We start from the raw sequence: 19,260 nt of genomic DNA, 5'->3' as shown, positions 1-19,260 counted from the left end.
CATTGAAGTATAGTTTTCTTTAAATATTTATTTATTTATTTTTGGCTGTGTCAGGTCTTAGTTGTGGCACACGGGCTCTGTAGTTGTGGCATGCAGACTCTGTAGTTGCAGCACACGGGCTTCGTTGCCCTGCGGCATGCGGGATCTTAGTTCCCTGACCAGGGATGGAACCCACGTCCCCTGCACTGGAAGGTGGATTCTTAACCACTGGACCACCAGGGAAGTCCCTGAGGTATAGTTGATTTACAACATTATATTAGTTTTAGGTATACAGCATAGTGATTCAGTATTTTTACAAATTATACTCCGCTAAAAGTTACAAGAACACTGATGGCTATAATTCCCTGTGCTATACAATATATCCTTGTTGCATATCTATTTTATACAGAGCATTTTGTATCTCTTAATCCCATCCCCCTAACTTGCCCCTCCCCTGTTTCATCATAATTTTGATTCTTTATGAATAGTTTCCTTTAGTTCTTTGAACATATTTAGAGTAGCTTCTTTGAAGTCTTTGCTAAATCAGATATATGGGAGTGCTCAGATACTGTTTCAATTGATGAGTGTGAGTCACATTTTTTTGTTTCTTTGCATGTCTTGTAATTTTTTATTGAAAACTGGGCATTTTAGATAGTGTATTATAGAGTCTGGATTTGGATTTTCCCTCTACATTGTTGTTCTTAGTTTATTTGTTTCTGTTTAGTCACTTGCCTAAACTAAATCTGTGGATTCTGTCTCCCATGCAATGTGTGGCCACTGAAATCTGTATTAAGGGCTTTTTTTTTCTTTCTTTTTTCGTCCGTGCTACGTGGCTTGCGGGAACTCCCCAACCAGGGATTGAACCCTGGTCTCAGAAGTGAAAGTGCCAAGTCCTAATCACTGGACCGCCAGGGAGTTCCCCTTGTTTTCACTTTTAAGCTTGGCTTCCTAGGGGGTCTCCTCTGTGTCTATATATCTTAGTGTACAGCCAAAGATTGTGTTCAAACACCTCAAGCCAGTAAGACTTACCCTCTCTACTGATGGATCAGTGTGTGTGCTGGGGAGTACATTCAATGTTCAGATGTTTTCATCTCTTCCCTGGCTCTTACATTCTTCTGAGTCCTCCTGAGCCCCCTCACCTCTTCACCTTGCATGTTCTATAGGCTCCATTGGCCCAGAACATTTCCATGGCTTAGGCCTATTCCTGTCTTTGATGCATATGCTCACAGCCTTTGCTCCACTCTGGATAGAGAGCTTATCAAGCACCTCTTGGGAATTCCTTTTAAATCCCTGTCTACTCTGACAATCCATTGCTTGTTCCAAACAGGCTTAACAATATTAAGGAAGCAGAGCCACCTGCCATCCATATTTACTTGCCACTGAAATCACCAGGTTAACTGAAAATGCTCTAAATCAAGTGAGCCTCCTCTGCCTTAGCAGCAAGATTGTTGGTTTTCATGCCCTGCCCCAATCAAGTTGAACCTCTGTGCCAACAGAACTGTTGTAGGGGCATGGGAGTAATCCCAGGCAAGAACAAAAAAACATCTTACTGTTCTTATCTGAAATTCAGTGGTTTTCATGAATAAGCGTTTTTCAGTTTGCAGTATGTCTTTAATATTATTTCCAGAGTGCCAAATTGTTATTTTGACAGTTTTTCCAGCTTTATACCTGCTTTTTGGGAAAGGATTTGTCAACTTCCTCACTCCATCATGCTGAGGTAAATCTCCACCTTTAATTTTATCTCTCAAAAATATCCTGAGAATTCCCTCCAGAGTCTGAGAAGTAATTGTAGTATCTAGTTTCCATGGTTGGATGATTCAGGATCCCAAGAAAAACATTTCACTTTTTAGACCTCCGGAGAAGAAGTGACAACCACATAAATGAGAAAGATGCTTCTTAACTCATAGAGGACCAGGGCTTACTATATTTTGTATACAGCATTATATTTTGAAATACATTCTGTTTATAGTATAGCTCCTGTATTTTGGAGCTGTTTCAACCTTACTTTAAAACTGATTTAGTATATTTTTCTTTTAATTTCAGAGTTCAATTAAGTTCCTTATGTCTTCCCCTGAAATTGCTTCCCTCTCATGGGGGCAAATGAAAGTACAAGGCTCTACTAAAATCTATAAGGACTGCAAAGTGTGGCCAGGGGGAAGTCGGGCTTGGGATTGGAGAGAAACAGGAACTGAGGTAAGCTATTAGTGTATGGTTGACACTGCATAAGGTTGACCAAGTGATTTTCAAACTCCTAAGCCATAATGACAAAGTTCCAAGTAAAAAGTAACTATTTCTTTCATTTTCTCTCTCTCTCTCTCTCGATATAATATACATACCATTAAACTCACCATTAGAGTTTTAAAGTATGCAATTCAGTGGACTTTTTGGCATAACCTTGTACAATAGCTACCACTACTAACTCCAGAATATGTTTATCACCCCAGAGGAAACCCCATAACCGTTAGCAGTCACTACCCATTCTTCCCTCCCTCCAGCTCCTGGCAACTACTACGTTCTGTTGCTATAGATGTGCCTATTCTAGATGTTTCATATAAACAAAATCATTCAGTTCTCTTAAGCACATACCTAGGATTGGAAACTCTGGGTAATATGGTAACTCTATGTTTCACCTTTTGAGGAACTGCCAGACTGTTTTCCAAAGTAACTGCACCATTTTACATTATAGATGTTAGAAATGTATGATGGATCCAGTTTTTCTAAATCCTTCCTCATCAACTCTTACTCTTATTTGTTTTGCTTTGTTTTTATTATACCATCCTAGTTGATGTGAAATGTTATCTCATTGTGATTTGAAATTTCATTTCCCTTATACTGAAGCTCCTCAAGTATTCTCAGTGTGCCATGCCCAAAATAGAGTCTCCATTCCATGAGTGGAGGTTGGATAAAAGAAGGGAACCCCCTACCTCTCCACCACACTCACTTGGGACTTAGCTTCAGCAATAGATAGCTGCAGGCAGTATGAGAAACATTGATGTCCTGATTCTCCCAGGAAGAAAGCCTTACAGCTGGTAGCTGAAAGAAGAAATAGCCCTATGTTCTTGGCTGCAGCAGTCTGGAGTGGAGTCTCCACCTCACTGAACTAGGAGGAGGGAGGCAGGCAGCAGTCTTTCTTGAAATATCACAGATTTTCACCTTTCCTACCAAATATTTATATTTTTTCTTGAATACGTATTTCTTAATTTGCTGTTTCCTCTTTGGACCTTTTCCAAAGTCTTTGAATGATTGGGGTTAAAAAAAATTCTTTTTAGGTTATGTTTGTTGGTTTGTTTGTTTTAATAATTTACACTTAGGTGCGAGTAATGGAGCTCTTCGTCCTGTAGTGATGGAAGTTGATCCTTCCATTCTGAAGGATAGTTTTGCTGGATATACAATTTGTGATAGACAGTCTTTCTTTCAGTGCTTTGAAAATGTCATCCCACTTTTTTTGGCATTACTGGTTACTAATGAGAAATCAAATGTTATTAAGATTTCTTTGGATTTGACAAGTCACTTCTCTCTTGCTGCTTTCAAAATTCTCTCTTTCTATTTAACTTTTGACACTTTGACTGTGATACATCTACATGTGGATCTCTTTGAGTTTATGCTACTTGGAATGTATTGAGCTTCATAGATGTGTAGATTGTTGTTCATCATCAACTTTGGGACGTTTTCACCCATTATTTCTTCAAATATTCTTTCTGCCCCTTCTATCTCTTCTCCTCTGTGAAAACTGTTAGGGAGTGTGTTGTGTGTTTTTTTTGTTTTTTTGTTTTTTGTAGGGGTTTCAGGTGTCCCACAGGTCTCTTGAGGCTCTGTTCATTGTTTTCATTCATTTTTCTATCCTTTTTCTCAGATTGGATCATCTCAATTTACCTATCTTTCAGTTTTGCTGATTCTTACCTGCCATTGTACCCCTTTAGTGAACTTTTCAATATTGTACTTTTCAGCTCCAGAATTTCCTTTAAAAAATAATTTCTATCTTTTTATTGTTATTCTCTATTTGATTAGATACTGTTCTCACACTTTCCTTTAGTTCTTTAGATATGGTTTCCTGAAACAATGACAGAAGTTTCCCTATATGTCTGAAACCAATAGGTGTTCCACTTTATGGTAAGGGGCTCTGTATGCAATTTGGGGTATGCAGTCAGCACTTAGCCAGACAGTTTAAAACTCTGCTTGCTCCTTGCTTATGCAGACTCTCAAGGGTACCCAGAATTGTGATCTTAGGGCCTTTTCATGTCATTCCTGAGCATGTGCACAATCCTGGACATGTGTATGGCCTTTTCAATACCAAGGTTCATACCTGAGCTTTTCAAAGCCCCCATAAACATCTCATTTCTTATTTTTTTCATTTTAGTTTATTGGAACCTCTCATTTGCCCTGTTGTCTACTGCCTCAGGCAGCTGCACTGTTAAACAATTGTCTTTGACTGTTTTTGACAAGCTTCTCTGGGAGAAAAGATGGTTTGCACTGGCAAGTTCCAAGTCAGATCAAATAAAGACAGCCTATGAGCGGGGCCTTCCAAGGAACCACCAGACAGGTCAAATAATGACAGTTCTCTGGGAATGGGCATTTGAAGGAGCTTTAATCCATTAGGTGATTGCACAGCTGGTGGTTTTCACTGTGATCCCAGGTTGTTGCTTTCCAAGGCGACCACAGAAGTGGGGATGGGATAGTGGGGTGTGTTGAAGTCCCCCACTATTATTGTGTTACTGTCAATTTCTCCTTTTATGTTTGTTAACATTTGCTTTGTATATTGAGGTGTTCCTAAGTATTTACAATTGTTATATCTTCTTCTTGGATTGATCCTTTGATCATTATGTATATGTCCTTCTTTATCGCTTGTAACAATCTTCATTTCAAAGTCTGCTTTCTCTGATAAAAATATTGCTACTCTGGCTTTGTTTTGATTTCCATTTGCATGGAATATCATCTACCGTCCCCTCGCTTTCAGTCTGTATGTGTCTCTAGACCTGAAATGAGTGTCTTGTAGGCAGCATATATACAGGTCCTGTTTTGTATCTATCCAGATATATAGCCAGTGTATATCTTTTGGTTTGAGCATTTAGTTCGTTTACATTTAAGGTAATTATCAATAGGTATGTTACTATTGCCATTTTGTTAATTGTTTTGGATTTGTTTGTGAGGTCTTTTTTTCCCCTTTCTTCTTTTGTTCTCTTCTCTTGTGATTTGATGACTATCTTTTTTAAAAATTTTTATTTATTTATTTATTTTTTTTGGCTATGTTGGGTCTTTGTTGCTGCACACAGGCTTTCTCTAGTTGCGGTGAGCAGGGGCTGCTCTTCGTTACAGTGCACGGGCTTCTCATTGTGGTGGCTTCTCTTGTTGTGGAGCACAGGCTCTAGGCACGCAGGCTTCAGTAGTTGTGGCGCATGGGCTTAGTTGCTCCGTGGCATGAGAGAAGGTTATTCTCTCAGTAGTTGCGGCTCGCAGGCTCCAGAGCGCAGGCTTGGTAGTTGTGGTGCATGGGCTCTATTGCTCTGTGGCATGTGGGATCTTCCCGGACCAGGGCTTGAACCCATGTCCCCTGCATTGGCAGGTGGATTCTTAACCACTGCACCACCAGGGAAGTCCTTGATGAGTATCTTTAGTGTTATGTTTGGATTCCTTTTTCTTTTTTGTGTATATATCTATTAGAGATTTTTGTTTACAGTGAGGCTTTTGTGTAGCAGTCTGTATATATATATGTTTAAGTTGCTGATCTCTTAATGTCCAATGCATTTTAGATAACCTGCATTTGTACTCTCTTCCCCTCACAATTGCTTTTTTTTTTTTTTTGGCCATGCCACACAGCATGTGGGATCTTAGTTCCCTGACTAGGGACCGAACCCACACCCCAGCAGTTGAAGCACAGAATCTTAACCACTGGACCGCCAGGGAAGCCCCACAATTACTTTTTTTGATATTATATTTTACATCTAATTGTTTTGTGTATCCCTTAACCACTTATTGTGGATACAAATAATTTCACTACTTTTGTCATTTAACCTCCCTACTAGCTATGTATGTGGATGATTTCCTACCTTTTTTGTATGCTTGCCTTTACCAGTGAGCTTTTCCATTTCGTAATTTTCTTGTTCCTAGTTGTGGCCTTTTCTTTTCTGCCTAGAGAAGTTCCTTTAGCATTTGTCATAAAGCTGGTTTGGTGGTGCTGAATTCTTTTAGCTTTTGCTTTTCTGTAAAGCTTTTGATTTCTCCGTCAAATCTGAACAAGAGCCTTGTTGGGTAGAGTATTATTTGATTGTGGATTTTTCCTCTTTCATCACTTTAAGTGTATTGTGCCACTCCCTTCTGGCCTGCAGAGTTTCTGCTGAAAAATCAGCTGATAGCCTTATGGGAGTTCCTTTGTATGTTATTTGTTGCTTTTTCCTTGTTGTTTTTAATATTCTCTCTATCTTTAATTTTTATCATTTTGATTACAACATCTTAGTGTGTTCCTCTGTGGGTTAATCCTGTATGGGACTCTGCGCTTCCTAGACTTTGGTGACTATTTCCTTTCTCAGGTTAGGGAGGGTTTCAGCTACTATCTCTTCAAATGTTTTTTCAGGCCCTTTCTCTCTTCTTATGGGATCCCTATAATGCAAATATTAGTGCATTTGATGTTGTCCCAGAGGTCTCTCAAACTGTCCTCATTTCTTTCATTTTTTTTTTCTTCTTTCCCTTTGGTGGTGGTGATTTCCACTACTCTGTATTCCAGCTCACTGATCCATTCATCTGCTTCATTTAGTCTACTATTGATTCCTTCTAGTGCGTTTTTCATTTCAGTTATTGTATTTGTCAGTTCTGTTTCGTTGTTCTTTATATTTTCTAATTCCTTGTTAAAAACTTCTAATTTCTCACTCTGTGCATCCATTCTCCTCCTGAGTTCTTTGATCATCTTTACGATCATTACTCTCAACTCTTTCGTGGGTAGATTGCCTATCTCCATGTCACTTAGTTCTTCCTCTGGGGTTTTATCTTGTTCCTTCATCTGAAACATATTCCTCTGTCTCCTCATCTTTTCGAAATTGCTGTTTGTATTTTTATGTATGTGGTAGGTTAGTTATGTTTCTCCACCTTGGAAAAGTGGTCCTCTGTAGGAGACATCCTATGTGTCCCAGGATTACACTCCCCTCTCATCACCCAAGGGCCAGGGGCCAGCAGGTGCGGCAGGCTGCAGAACTGTAGTTTTCTTAGTTCTGATGTCTGCCCCCTGGTGGGCAGGGCTGTGTCTAGAAGCTGTCTAGAGGTGGCTGTGGGCTCAGGAAGTCTTTAGGCAGCCTGTCTGCTGATGGGTGGGGCTATGTTCCCACCCAGTTTGTTATTTGGCCTCAGGCGTCCCAGCACTAAAGCCTACAGCCTGTTCCGTGGGGCCAGGTCTCGATGTGCCAAGGTGTGCCAGCCTCCAGGAGAGCTCATGCAGATGAATGCTTCCTGATGTTTCTGCTACCATTGTCTATGTCCCCAGGGTCTCCGCCACCCCAGGAGACCCTCCAAGACCAGCAGGTAAGTCTGGGCCAGTCTTCTATCAAATTACTGCTTTTACCCTTGGTCCCAGGGTGTATGAGATTTTGTGTATGCCCTTTAAGAGTGAAGTCTCTATTTCCATCAATCCTGAGGAGCTTCTGCGTTCAAGTCCTGCAGGCCTTCAAAGCCAAGTCCTCTTCATGGTGCCAGACCCCTGGGCTGGAAGGCCTTACGTGGGGCTCAGAACTCTCACTCCTGTATGAGAACCTCTGTAATATAATTAATCTCCAGTTTGTGGGTTGCCCACCCCTGGGGTACAGGATTTGATTATATCGTGAGTCCACCCCTCCTACCGGTCTCATTGTGGTGCCTTTGTTTTGAACTGCATACACTCATTGTTTTGATCCAGACACCTAGTTGCTTGTTAGCTACCAACCTGGATCTTAAAGAAAGGAATATACCTTTCTTTATAAAAAGAAAGGATTAGTAAAAGAAATGAGAGGGCTTTGAGATATAGAAGGGACAGAATGAGAGAAGGCTGAGGAATAAGAAGCTGTAATGCTTGTGAACCAAATGACTCCATTGGATTGTTTCATAGAGTAAAGCTAGTGTGGTGTAAGAATAGGCAGTGGTATGGTTGAGGGTGTCGGGTGTCTGCAGAGCTCAGTTTACATTTTATTCAGTAGACAAGACATAGCCACTTCAGATACTTAAGCAGGAGATTGATTTGACTGACAAAGATTATCCAGACTATGGGTTTAAGATATATTGGAGTACCAACTTATGAGTGTGCCCCAATGGAGAGATTTTTTTTCTTCAGAAATGGATTTAACACTATATATTATATTTTTCCCATATAAGACCACATGAGTTATTACCCTTAACCTCATTCTGTATTTAAGGAAACTTAATAAGCACAGAGTTTAGAGCTAGAAAGCTAGAAAAATGTGAAATCAAATAGTAAATTAAGGTCAGATTCTAACTTTCTTTCCTGTTCCTTTCTACAACATCATGATTCCTCTTATAAACTTCAACACTAAAGACTACAAAACTGTGACGTTGCCAGTGATGATAATAGGAAAATAGGAAAAGTTTGCTGTAGGTTTAGTTTTCATCTTGTTAAGTTTCATTTGTCAGTAGAATAAACAAGAGGAGGTGTTCTAGAACTAGTTGGAGAGAGAAGAACTAGGAAAGATGAGAGGGAAAGCTGAGCTGTTGACTAGAACTCATCTGTATAGAAGCAAAAGGACATCAAATCAAAGCTATTAAGCCTCAGAGTCCTCATCTATAAAATGGAGATAGTGATATTACCCACCTCACAGAGCTGATCTAAGGGTTACTGTACTGTGCTAGATATGGTGTAGGCACTCAATAAATGAAGCTGTTATTGTTAAGTTAGTAGTAGTGTGGGTGGATATGAAACAGCAAATATGAAAACTATTAAGAAGGTGAGAGGGTTGGATTGGGAGTTTGGGATTAGCAGATGCAAACTGGTATATACAGAATAAATAAACAACAAGGTCCTACTGTGTAGCACAGGAAACTATATTCAATATCCTGTGATAAACCATAATGGAAAATAATATGAAAAAGTATGTATATATATGTATAATTGAGTCACTTTGCTGTACAGCAGCAATTAACACAACATTGTAATTCAACTGTACTTCAGTAAAAAAAATTAATTTCAGAAAAGAAGGTGAAATTGGCAGGATAAGGCAGTTTATTAGATTTAGCAGGCAAAGGAGAATTCTAGCATGGATAAATGGGTACATGGTGGTGCCATTTATTGAGATTGGATATATGAAGAGGAGGAACAGATGTGTTTGTGTTTGGGGCAGAGGCTGGGTAGAGAAAATGATTAATTCTTTTGGAATATGTTGAGCTTGAACTTACATTAGGGCGTCAAGAGATATCTAGTAGATATTTAGATTTATAGGTCCAGGCACTGTCACATTTTAACTAGATACCTTAACCAAGTTATATAGCCTGACTGTGCCTCAGTTTAACCATTTATAAAAGGAGAATAATAATGTCTCTTTGTCATGGCTTGATGTAAGAGTAATAAATGGGTTGGGACGAATAAATTTGAAAAATGCATGCCACTTGCCATCATGCAAATTCATTCTTTCTCTCACTGAGTATTTCTCAGTGCGATTCATGGATCTCTTGCATCACAATCACCTAGAGGCTTGTTTAAAATGCATGTTCTATATCTCCTGCACTCCTCCCAACTACTGAATCATAATCTCTTGGGGGTGGGACCTGGAAAATAATATATTTCACGTGGTTGCTTTGAATACTAAATATGTTCATCTTTGTAAAGCATCTACCACAGTGCCTGTCACATAGTAGATACTTGATCTTTTTTTTCTTTTCTTCCTTAGTTACCTAGCACAACGCCTAGCATATAATACTGCTCTACAGTATGTTTCTCAACTATAGAAATGACTGAATTAATTCTTTTAAAAGTCTTGGACATGAAACACTCTGATTTGTACATCAAATGCTGCTTAATAGGGAATCCTTGAGGGAATTAAGTGCCTGAGAGTGTTTAGGGGATTTCTTTTTACTTTAGACTACTACAATTGTTTATGCCATGAACTGATGGAGGTATTATCTCTAGTTATTTTTTATGCTCTAAATATATAGTAGTATTGTTCAGCTATTTTTTTTTTTTTTGGCTGCATCACGCAGCTTATAGAATTTTAGGTCCCCGACCAGGGATTGAACCTGGGCCCACAGCAGTGAAAGCGTCGAGTCCTAACCACTGGACTGCCAGGGAATTCCCTTGTTCAGCTATTCTTTTTAATGAACTACCCAAAACTTAGTGATTTACAATAGTAAGTGTTTATTATCATGCTTATAGGTCTAGCTGGAGCAGCTCTACTCCAAGCTGCAGTTGGCAAGCTGGCTGGGTACTCCGTATGTCTCTTATCCATCTTGGACCAGTGAGCTAGCCAGGACCTGATCTTCTCACGGTGTTATCTGAAGCTCACAAACATAAGCCCCACTGAGCAAGTATATTTCAAGGCTTTGCTTGCCCCAGGTTCACCAACATAAGTTCCCACATCAGTAGGGCATAGGAGTATATTCTGCCCACAGTAAGAGGGCAAAAAGAGTGAATATTTGCTGAACAGTTATCCAAACTATCAGAATATTCAATCACATGTTGTACATCTGCATATGAGTTGTTCCTTGGGCAACTTAAACTGAACATATGCAAAGCTGATTTCATTTCCTTTTCCCTACCTCCCCACCCCCCCAAATATCCAGGTACTTTCTTGTGTTCTCCGTCTCCATTAATGGAATCACTATCCACCCAGTCACCTAGAAGAGAAACATCAGACAAAATTTTTATTTCTCCAATTTTCTCCTCCACCATATCCAACAAAGTACATTTGTTGACTTGGCCAACATAAAGCTAGTCATGTCACTGCTCTGCTTAGAAAATTTCAAAGGCTTTCCATAGACCTCAGAATTAAGCAAAACTCCTTAGGATAGTGTTCAGGGCCATTTTCTCAAAAAAATGATACAGTTCCAAATTTTTCCTTCATTCTCATCCCCTATATTTCATAACACATCTGAAGACCTAGCTATTCCATACCAAATACATATTCCCTTACAAACCTACCATGATCTTTCATTCTCTGTACCTTTGGTAAAACTATTTCCTTTTATTTATTGTTATTTATTTATTTATTTGGTTGCGCTGGGTCTTAGTTGTGGCAGGCGGGCTCCTTAGTTGTGGTTCACCAGCTCCTTAGTTGCAGCACGTAGGCTCCTTAGTTGCGGCAGGTGGGCTTCTTAGTTGTGGCTCCAGGCCTCCTTAGTTGTGGCATACGAACTCCTAGTTGCGGCATGCATGTGGGATCTAGTTCCCTGACCAAGGATTGAACCCAGGCCCCCTGCATTGGGAGCGCAGAGTCTTATCCACTATGCCACCAGGGAAGTCCCTAAAACCATTTCCTTTACTTGAAATGACCTGCTCCCCTTGGTACCTGTTGAAATCTTATATATCCTTCAATTCCTAGCTTTTGTTTTATCTCCTCTATGAAGCACTTCCTGATAATCCTTGTGAGAATGAGCTGCTTACTCCATTCTCAGTATTCCTATAATACTTTGTGCCTCCATTTTAGCACTTAGTGCAGCTCACCTGTATTGTACTGAGTTTGTATTTACGTGTTTCCCTCACTAAGTGGTGAACTCCCTAAGGGCAAGAACTATGCATTTAGCACAGTGCCCATAAAGTATGGGCTCAATAAATGTTGGCTGCATTGAATTTTTAATTATAAATGTCGTTAAAAAATTTTTTTTATACTTTGTGACATTCCTTCTGAGGTAGGTTAATGTTGTGATTCCTTTTTTATCAGTTTAAGGGTGGGAAGAGGCAGATGATATAGTGATTGCAGAATGGAAATATCAATAAAATTTACTGTCTTCAACCAGTGTCCTTGAAATAATAATTACTACTACCTACTCCCAAATCTCTACCAATCATTAAACAACTGCTGTGTGCCTGATCAAATATAGCTTTTCCAGGGTCACACCACTAATAATTTTTGGAACCAAGATTTGCACCTGAGTCTTACTATAAAGCCTATACTTTTCTACTATTACATACTGTCCTCACTCATTTCTATCCTAAAGCAATAACTGTCTTATTGGAGAAGAGTTTTCTATGCGGAAACATGCATAGGTCTTTCATTTATACATCCTTTTGTTAGGCTGAAAGGGGACAAGGAGGAAGATATGACAAAAGTGTAAATTTAAAAGAAAGCCAAACCAATTAGCAGGCACCTAAAGAGAACCAAAGGAAATGTGGAAACTTTACCCCACCTATTTAAAAAAAATTTTTTTATTGAAGTGTAGTTGATTTTAGTCCCACCTTTTAATTTTAAACAATATTAAACCTATGAAACAGTTGTATGAATATGATAAATAGCCACACACCCTTTCTCAAAATCTTCAAGTTGTTAATACTTTGCCATGTTTGTTTTTTCCCTCTAAACACACACACACACACACAAACACACACACACATTTTTCCCCAATCATTTGAGTGTAAATGGCAGATATTTTAGCATTGCTTTCCTAAGAACATAAACATTCTCCTACATAGCCACAATATCATTCTCACAAATAAGGATATTATCCTTGATACAATATTACTATTTAGTATACAGTTTATCTTCAAATTTCCCCCAAAATGCCCTCTATAACTATCGCCGATTTTGTGGTTTTATTTTTATATATAATACAGGCAATAGGTGTAAAGTATAACATAATTCTCAGAGTCTTGTCCATTTGATCAGACTAAAGGTTCTTGTACTCAGGACACTGCTACAAAAGGAAAGATAGATGAGCTGAGCTGTCCCTAACCCTTTCTGCATTTGTGTGTGTTTGTTTTTGCTTGTGTTTTCCCATTCACCTTCTAAACCTGGTTGACCTGGAAAGCCTATGTTGAACCTCTCCCACCCCTTTTTCTATTTTGAAATATTTTGAACCTATATAACAAATTGGAAAAAAATAATAAACACGTGTATACCATCAGCCTAGATTTACCAGTTTTTAATATTCTGGCACATTTGCTTTATTTATCTCTCAGTGGCTTTCTCTCTCTCTCTCTCTCTGAATAACTATATTTGCTGAATCATTTGGAAGTAAGTACTGACATCATGAGACTTAACTCTAAATACTTCAGCCTGTATCTAATAAAACAAAGGGATTCTGCCTTACATAATCATAATGTTACACTCAAGAAATCCAACATTTATATAATATTAAATAGCATCAACTCCATAGTCAAATTATAACAATTGTTCCAATAAAATAATATCTTTTATAGCTGGCTTTCCTTTCCAACCCAAGATCCAGTCAGGGGTCATGCATTGCATTTTGTTGTCGTGTTTCTTTACTCTATCAATAGACAGATTTATTGATTGAAGTATAATTGACCTACAATACTATGCAAGTTTCAGGTGCACAACATAATGATTTGATATTTCTATACATTACAAAATGATTGCCACAGTAAGTCTAGTTACCATCTGTCATCATACAAAATATTTACACTATTATTGACTATATTCCCCATGCTGCACATTTCATCCCTGTGACTCATTTCTTTTGTAACCATTAAGTTTGTACCTCTTTTTTTTTTTTTTAAAGAAATTCATTTGACAATTCTTTTTTTTTTAATAGTAATCTTTTTTAATTAATTTATTTATTTTTATATTTACTTTTGGCTGTGTTGGGTCTTCGTTTCTTTGCGAGGGCTTTCTCTAGTTGCGGCAAGCGGGGGCCACTCTTCATCGCGGTGCGCGGGCCTCTCACTGTCGTGGCCTCTCTGGTTGCGGAGCACAGGCTCCAGACACGCAGGCTCAGTAGTTGTGGCTCACGGGCCCAGTTGCTCCGCGGCATGTGGGATCTTCCCAGACCAGGGCTCGAACCCGTGTCCCCTGCATTGGCAGGCAGACTCTCAACCACTGCGCCACCAGGGAAGCCCAAGTTTGTACCTCTTAATCTCCCTCACTTATTTCACTCATCTCCCCCACCACCTCCCCTCTGGCAACCACCTGTTTATTCTCTATGAGTCTAATTTCTGTTTTGTTTTACTTGTTTATTTGGTTTTTTTAGATTTCACATATAAGTGAAATCATACAGTATTTGTCTTCCTCTGTCTGACTTATATCACTTAGCTTAATACCCTCTAAGTACATCCTTGTTGTCGCAAATGGCAAGATTTCATTCTTTTAGTGTTTTCATTTTCTTTGCAAAAATACACAAGTGGAATTGCTGGATTGTCTGGTACTTCTATTTTAATATTTTGAGGGACCTCCGTACTGTTTTCCATAGTGGCTGCACCAATTTACATTCCCACCAACAGTGCACAAGGGTTCCGTTTTCTCCACATCCTCGCCAACACTTGTTATTTGCTATCTTTTTGATAATAGCCATTCTGACAGATCTGAGGTGATATTGCATTGTGGTTTTTATTTCTATTTCCCTGATGTAGCTACATCAAACTAAAAAGCTTTTGCACAATGAAGGAAACTAACAACAAAACCAAAAGCCTTTGGAAGAAAATATTTGCAAACAATGTATCTAATAAGGGGTTAATATCTAAAATATACAAAGAACTCATACAACTCAACACCAACAAACAAATAACCCAATTAATAATTGGGCAGAGGTCCTGAATATACATCTTTCCAAAGAAGACATACATATATCCAACAGACACATGAAAAGATGCTAATAGCTTTCCTCCAAGAAAAAACAATAAGATTTCCGTAACATTGACATGTTATGGAAAGCCTCTTAAAGAGGAACAGAATCAGACACTCACTAAGGGCAGAGAGCCTTAGTGGTTTGCCGGGAGGGATTGGAAGAAGCAGAGAGGGAGCTGGTGGCAGGGTGAGGACGCCTCAATAACAGGTTGATGCTCCAAACACAGACCTATGCACAAGGCTGTAAGTAATCACCCACCAGGGCCTGGATCCACAGGCTGTTGCAGTTATCTTTCATGGCTCTGTACGTGACACCCTGGGCCTGCAGTAAAGCACGCAACAGCCAAATTGAGTTCCACTGCTCCAGCAATTCTGATGGGCTCCTGCTGTCTGCAGTCTCTGAATCTTGAGAGGATTATGCTTTTGCACTCTTTTATGACCTTTCACTTCATTGAGCAGTGGCCTTGTTTCCTTATACTAGAATGTGAGCTCTTACAGCCTGGGGATCATGGTGCTCCTCAAAGTAGATGCTATTCTTTGGGGGTTTTTTAAATAAATTTATTTATTTATTTTTGGCTGTGTTGGGTCTTCGCTGCTGCGCGCGGGCTTTCTCTAGTTGCAGCGAGCGGGAGCTACTCTTCATTGCAGTGCATGGGCTTCTCATTGCGGTGGCTTCTCATTGCAGAGCACGGGCTCTAGGTGCGTGGGCTTCAGTAGTTGAGGCACGAGGGCTCAGTAGTTGTGGCTCGTGGGCTCTAGAGCGCAGGCTCAGTAGTTGTGGCACACGGGCTTAGTTGCTACGCAGCATGTGGGATCTTCCCAGACCAGGGATCGAACCCGTGTCCCCTGCATTGGCAGGTGGATTCTCAACCATTGCGCCAGCAGGGAAGCCCCTATTCTTTGTTAAATGAAGGAATCATTCAGTATTTCAGATAAATGCATTTACTTAAGACAGATGAAGCTCTCCAGCCCTGATTTGTAATTCTGTTAAATATTTACCTTGGTTGTTGTACCAGAAAAAAAAAATGTTAAGTTCTTCATACCATAGCTGTTCAGCTCAGGGTGGTTCTAGGATTGATCACAGAGCTGTGGAACTAAAAAAGCATCTAATCCAATCGTTTTATCAATACATTCTTTAAGAACCAATTATTGTAATCAAATGAAAAAATATCCCCATTTTTGTTTTGCCTTTTAAAAATGTATAAACCTAGGGACTTCCCTGGTGGTCCAGTGGTTAAGAATCTGCCTTCCAATGCAGGGGATGCAGGTTCAATCCCTCGTCGGGGAACTAAGATCCCACATGCCACCGGGCAACTAAGCCCGCACGTGCCATGACTACTGACCCCGCACACCACAACTAGAGAGCCCGCACACCGCAACCACTGAGCCCACGCACTCTGGAGCCTGCGCGCCACAATGAAAGATCCCGCGTGCCACAACGAAGATCCTGCATGCCGCAACTAAGACCTGATGCAGCCAAATAAATAAATAAATAATTTTTAAAAATGTATAAACCTAAATTACTTTAGAGATAAAGAATCTAATCTCCCCCCAATCTCTTCTGATCTTTGTGGAGAATACGGAAAGCTGGAGGCAGAGATACTGTTCAGAGCCACCTGGGCACTAGCTCTGCATCCCCTCCCACGATGAGGAAGTACCGTTGCTGCTGATCAGTTTGGTTCACTCTTTGACGTGCAGGTGTTCTAATTTAGAACACTCTGATATTCCCTTAAGTGTAAGCTCATATAGTCTTAGTGTAAATTCCTTAAGAAGATGCTGATGAAGTAAGTCAGAATATAAAAAGGTGTTAGTGTGAGAGACTGACTATGTTATCAGCTCTGGAACACTCACTGACTGAGTGAAGAGTGTCAGCAGTAGCTGTACACCCCACAGGGAATCAAGAGACATGGAGAAAGCCAGCAAAGATGTGCTGCATCTGCTCCTGCTTTGTGTAGCCACCTGGCTTCTGCTAAACTTTTGTTTCCTTGGCTAAATAAATCAGGAAGTAGTGAGTAGGTATGTGTGCCTATATGTGGTCTCTTCCTGCTAATCTATAACCTGCCAATACTATAGGGTTATTTTTTAAGCTGTTTATTTTGAAATAATTTCAGACTTACAGAAAAGTTACAGGAATATTAGAATACTCATTTTACCCAGACCCAAATGTTAAGTTTATCATATTTTCTTTATCATCCTCTTCTCCAATAGACTTTTTTCTGAACTGCTGTAGATACCCTGCTGTAGATGTACCCCTTTGCTCCTAAATACCTGTGTGTATTTCCCCAAAAAACAAGGACATTCTCTTACAACACAGTGATGAAAATCAGGAAATTAACATTGATACAATACTATTATCTAATAAACAGACCTTATTAATATTTTGCCAATTGACCTAATACACGTTACATTTATTTGTCATACTAATGGAATCATACAGTATATAGTCTTTTGAGACTTGCTTTTTTCACTCAGCATAATACATTTTAGATTCATCCATATTGTCATAGGTATCAATAATTTGTTCCTTTTTTATTACTGAGTAGTATTCCATTGTTGGATTATAACACAATCTGTTGATGAACATTTGGGTTGTTTCCAGTTTGGTTTACTACAAGTAAAGCTGCTACAGATGACTGTAGTTAGCAATGCTATATGATATATATGAAAGTTGTTAAGAAACTAAATCCTAAGAGTTCTCATCACAAGAGAAAAATGATTTTTTTTTTCTTTTTTTTGTATCTGTGTGAGATGATGGATGTTAACTAAACTTATTGTGGGAATCATTTCATGATATACATAAGTCATATGCTATACAGCTTGAACTTATATAGTGCTGTATGTCAACTATATCTCAATAAAACTGGAAAAAAAATCTAGAGTAGGATATGCTGCTTCTAAGTTTAGGAAATAAGAGTTAACAACGCCTTCCCCCACCCCCAATAGAAAGCTGCTATGAACGTTCATGTACAGGTTTTTGTGTGAATGTGAGTTTTCATTTCTCTAGGATAAATACCCAGGTATGTGATTGCTGAATTGCATAAGTACATATTTAAGAAAATGCCAAACTGTTTTCCTGCTAGAACATGAAGAAAGTGATATGCAGTACTGGTGAGGCAGCTGGGAACTTATAGACCATGTTAAGGAGTTTGGCAGTTATTTTAAGGGCAATGAGAAGCCATTGAGTGCTGTTAAGCAGAGGAGTGACTTGAATGGATTTGTGTTTTGCAAAGATTCCTCTAGCTACGATTTGAAGAATGGTTAATTGGAAAGGGCTAAAGTGGTTTTATGGAGACCAGTTAGAAAGTTACTGCAACAGGCTAAATAAGTAATGGCAGCTTAGACCAGGGTAGTGGCAGTGGAGATGGAGAGGAATGGACAGGTCCAAGAGATAATAAGGAAGTAAATTATTATGTCCAATCTTTTGGGGAAAATGTTTAACATTTCAACATTATACTTAATCTTTAGCTGTAGGTTTTTCTTAGATGTCCTCTACCTAAGGAAGGTTCCCTTCTAGTTTATTTTTTAAATATTAATAATAATTATTTATTTATTTTTATTGAAGTATAATTGACCTACAATGCTATGTTAGTTCCAGGTGCACAACATAATGATTTCATGTTTCTATACATTACAAAATGATCACCACGATAAGTCTAGTTACCATCTGTTACCATACACTATTATTGACTATATCCCCCATGCTGTATTATTTCATCCCTGTGACTCATTTGTTTTTTGTTTTTGTTTTTTAATTAATTAATTTATTTATTTTTGGCTGCATTGGGTCTTTGTTGCTGTGCGCAAGCTTTCTCTAGTTGCTGCGAGCAGGGGCTAGTCTTCGTTGCGGTGCGTGGGCTTCTCATTGTGGTGGCTTCTCTTGTTGCGGAGCTTGGGCTCTAGGCACACAGGCTTCAGTAGTTGTGGCTCGTGGGCTTTAGAGTGCAGGCTCAGTAGTTGCAGTGCACGGGCTTAGTTGCCCTGCGGCATGTGGGATCTTCCCGGACCAGGGCTCGAACCCATGTCCCCTGAATTGGCAGGCGGATTCTTAACCACTGTGCCACCAGGGAAGCCCAACTCATTTATTTTGTAACTGTAAGTTTGTACCTCTTAATGTCCCTCACCTATTTCACTCATCTCCCCCACCACCTCCCCTCTGGCAACTACGTGTTTATTCTTTGTATCTATGAGTCTATTTCTGTTTTGTTTTGTTTTTTAGATTCCACATATAAATGAAATCATACAGTATTTATCTTTCTCTGACTTATTTCACTTAGGATAATACCCTCTAGGTCCATCCATATTGTCACAAATGGCATTATTTAATTCTTTCTTATGGCTGAGCAATATTCCATTGTATATATGTACCACATTTTAAAAAAATTTTTATTTATTATTTATTTTTTATTTTTGGCTGCATTGGGTCTTTGTCGCTGCACGTGGGCTTTCTCTAGTTGCGGCGAGCAGGGGCTACTCTTCGTTGCAGTGTGCAGACTTCTCATTGCGGTGGCTTCTCTTGTTGCGGAGCACAGGCTCTAGGCACACAGGCTTCAGTAGCTGTGGCACGCGGACTCAGTAGTTGTGG

General features: G+C 39.3%; 1 protein-coding gene across 3 annotated transcripts in view; it reads left to right on the top strand.

The window, feature by feature from the left end:
* The window catches only part of AAMDC (adipogenesis associated Mth938 domain containing), a 33,460-nt gene that overhangs the window by 6,639 nt on the left and 7,561 nt on the right, over window positions 1-19,260 (top strand). Inside the window, exons 1-2 of one of the 3 annotated variants that reach the window (XM_061204103.1) lie at window positions 2,090-2,172; window positions 7,315-7,485. In XM_061204103.1, coding sequence (XP_061060086.1) covers window positions 7,363-7,485 — 123 coding nt within the window. In that variant the 5' untranslated portion in view covers window positions 2,090-2,172; window positions 7,315-7,362. Of the gene's footprint in view, window positions 1-2,022; window positions 2,173-7,314; window positions 7,486-19,260 lie in introns of those variants that run through there. The other 2 variants (XM_061204102.1, XM_061204101.1) reach the window with 2 other exon arrangements.

Source organism: Eubalaena glacialis, chromosome 10, assembly GCF_028564815.1.
Source record: "Eubalaena glacialis isolate mEubGla1 chromosome 10, mEubGla1.1.hap2.+ XY, whole genome shotgun sequence".
In the NCBI taxonomy this organism is placed as follows: domain Eukaryota; kingdom Metazoa; phylum Chordata; class Mammalia; order Artiodactyla; family Balaenidae; genus Eubalaena; species Eubalaena glacialis.
This window is presented reverse-complemented; position numbering and strand designations above follow the sequence as displayed.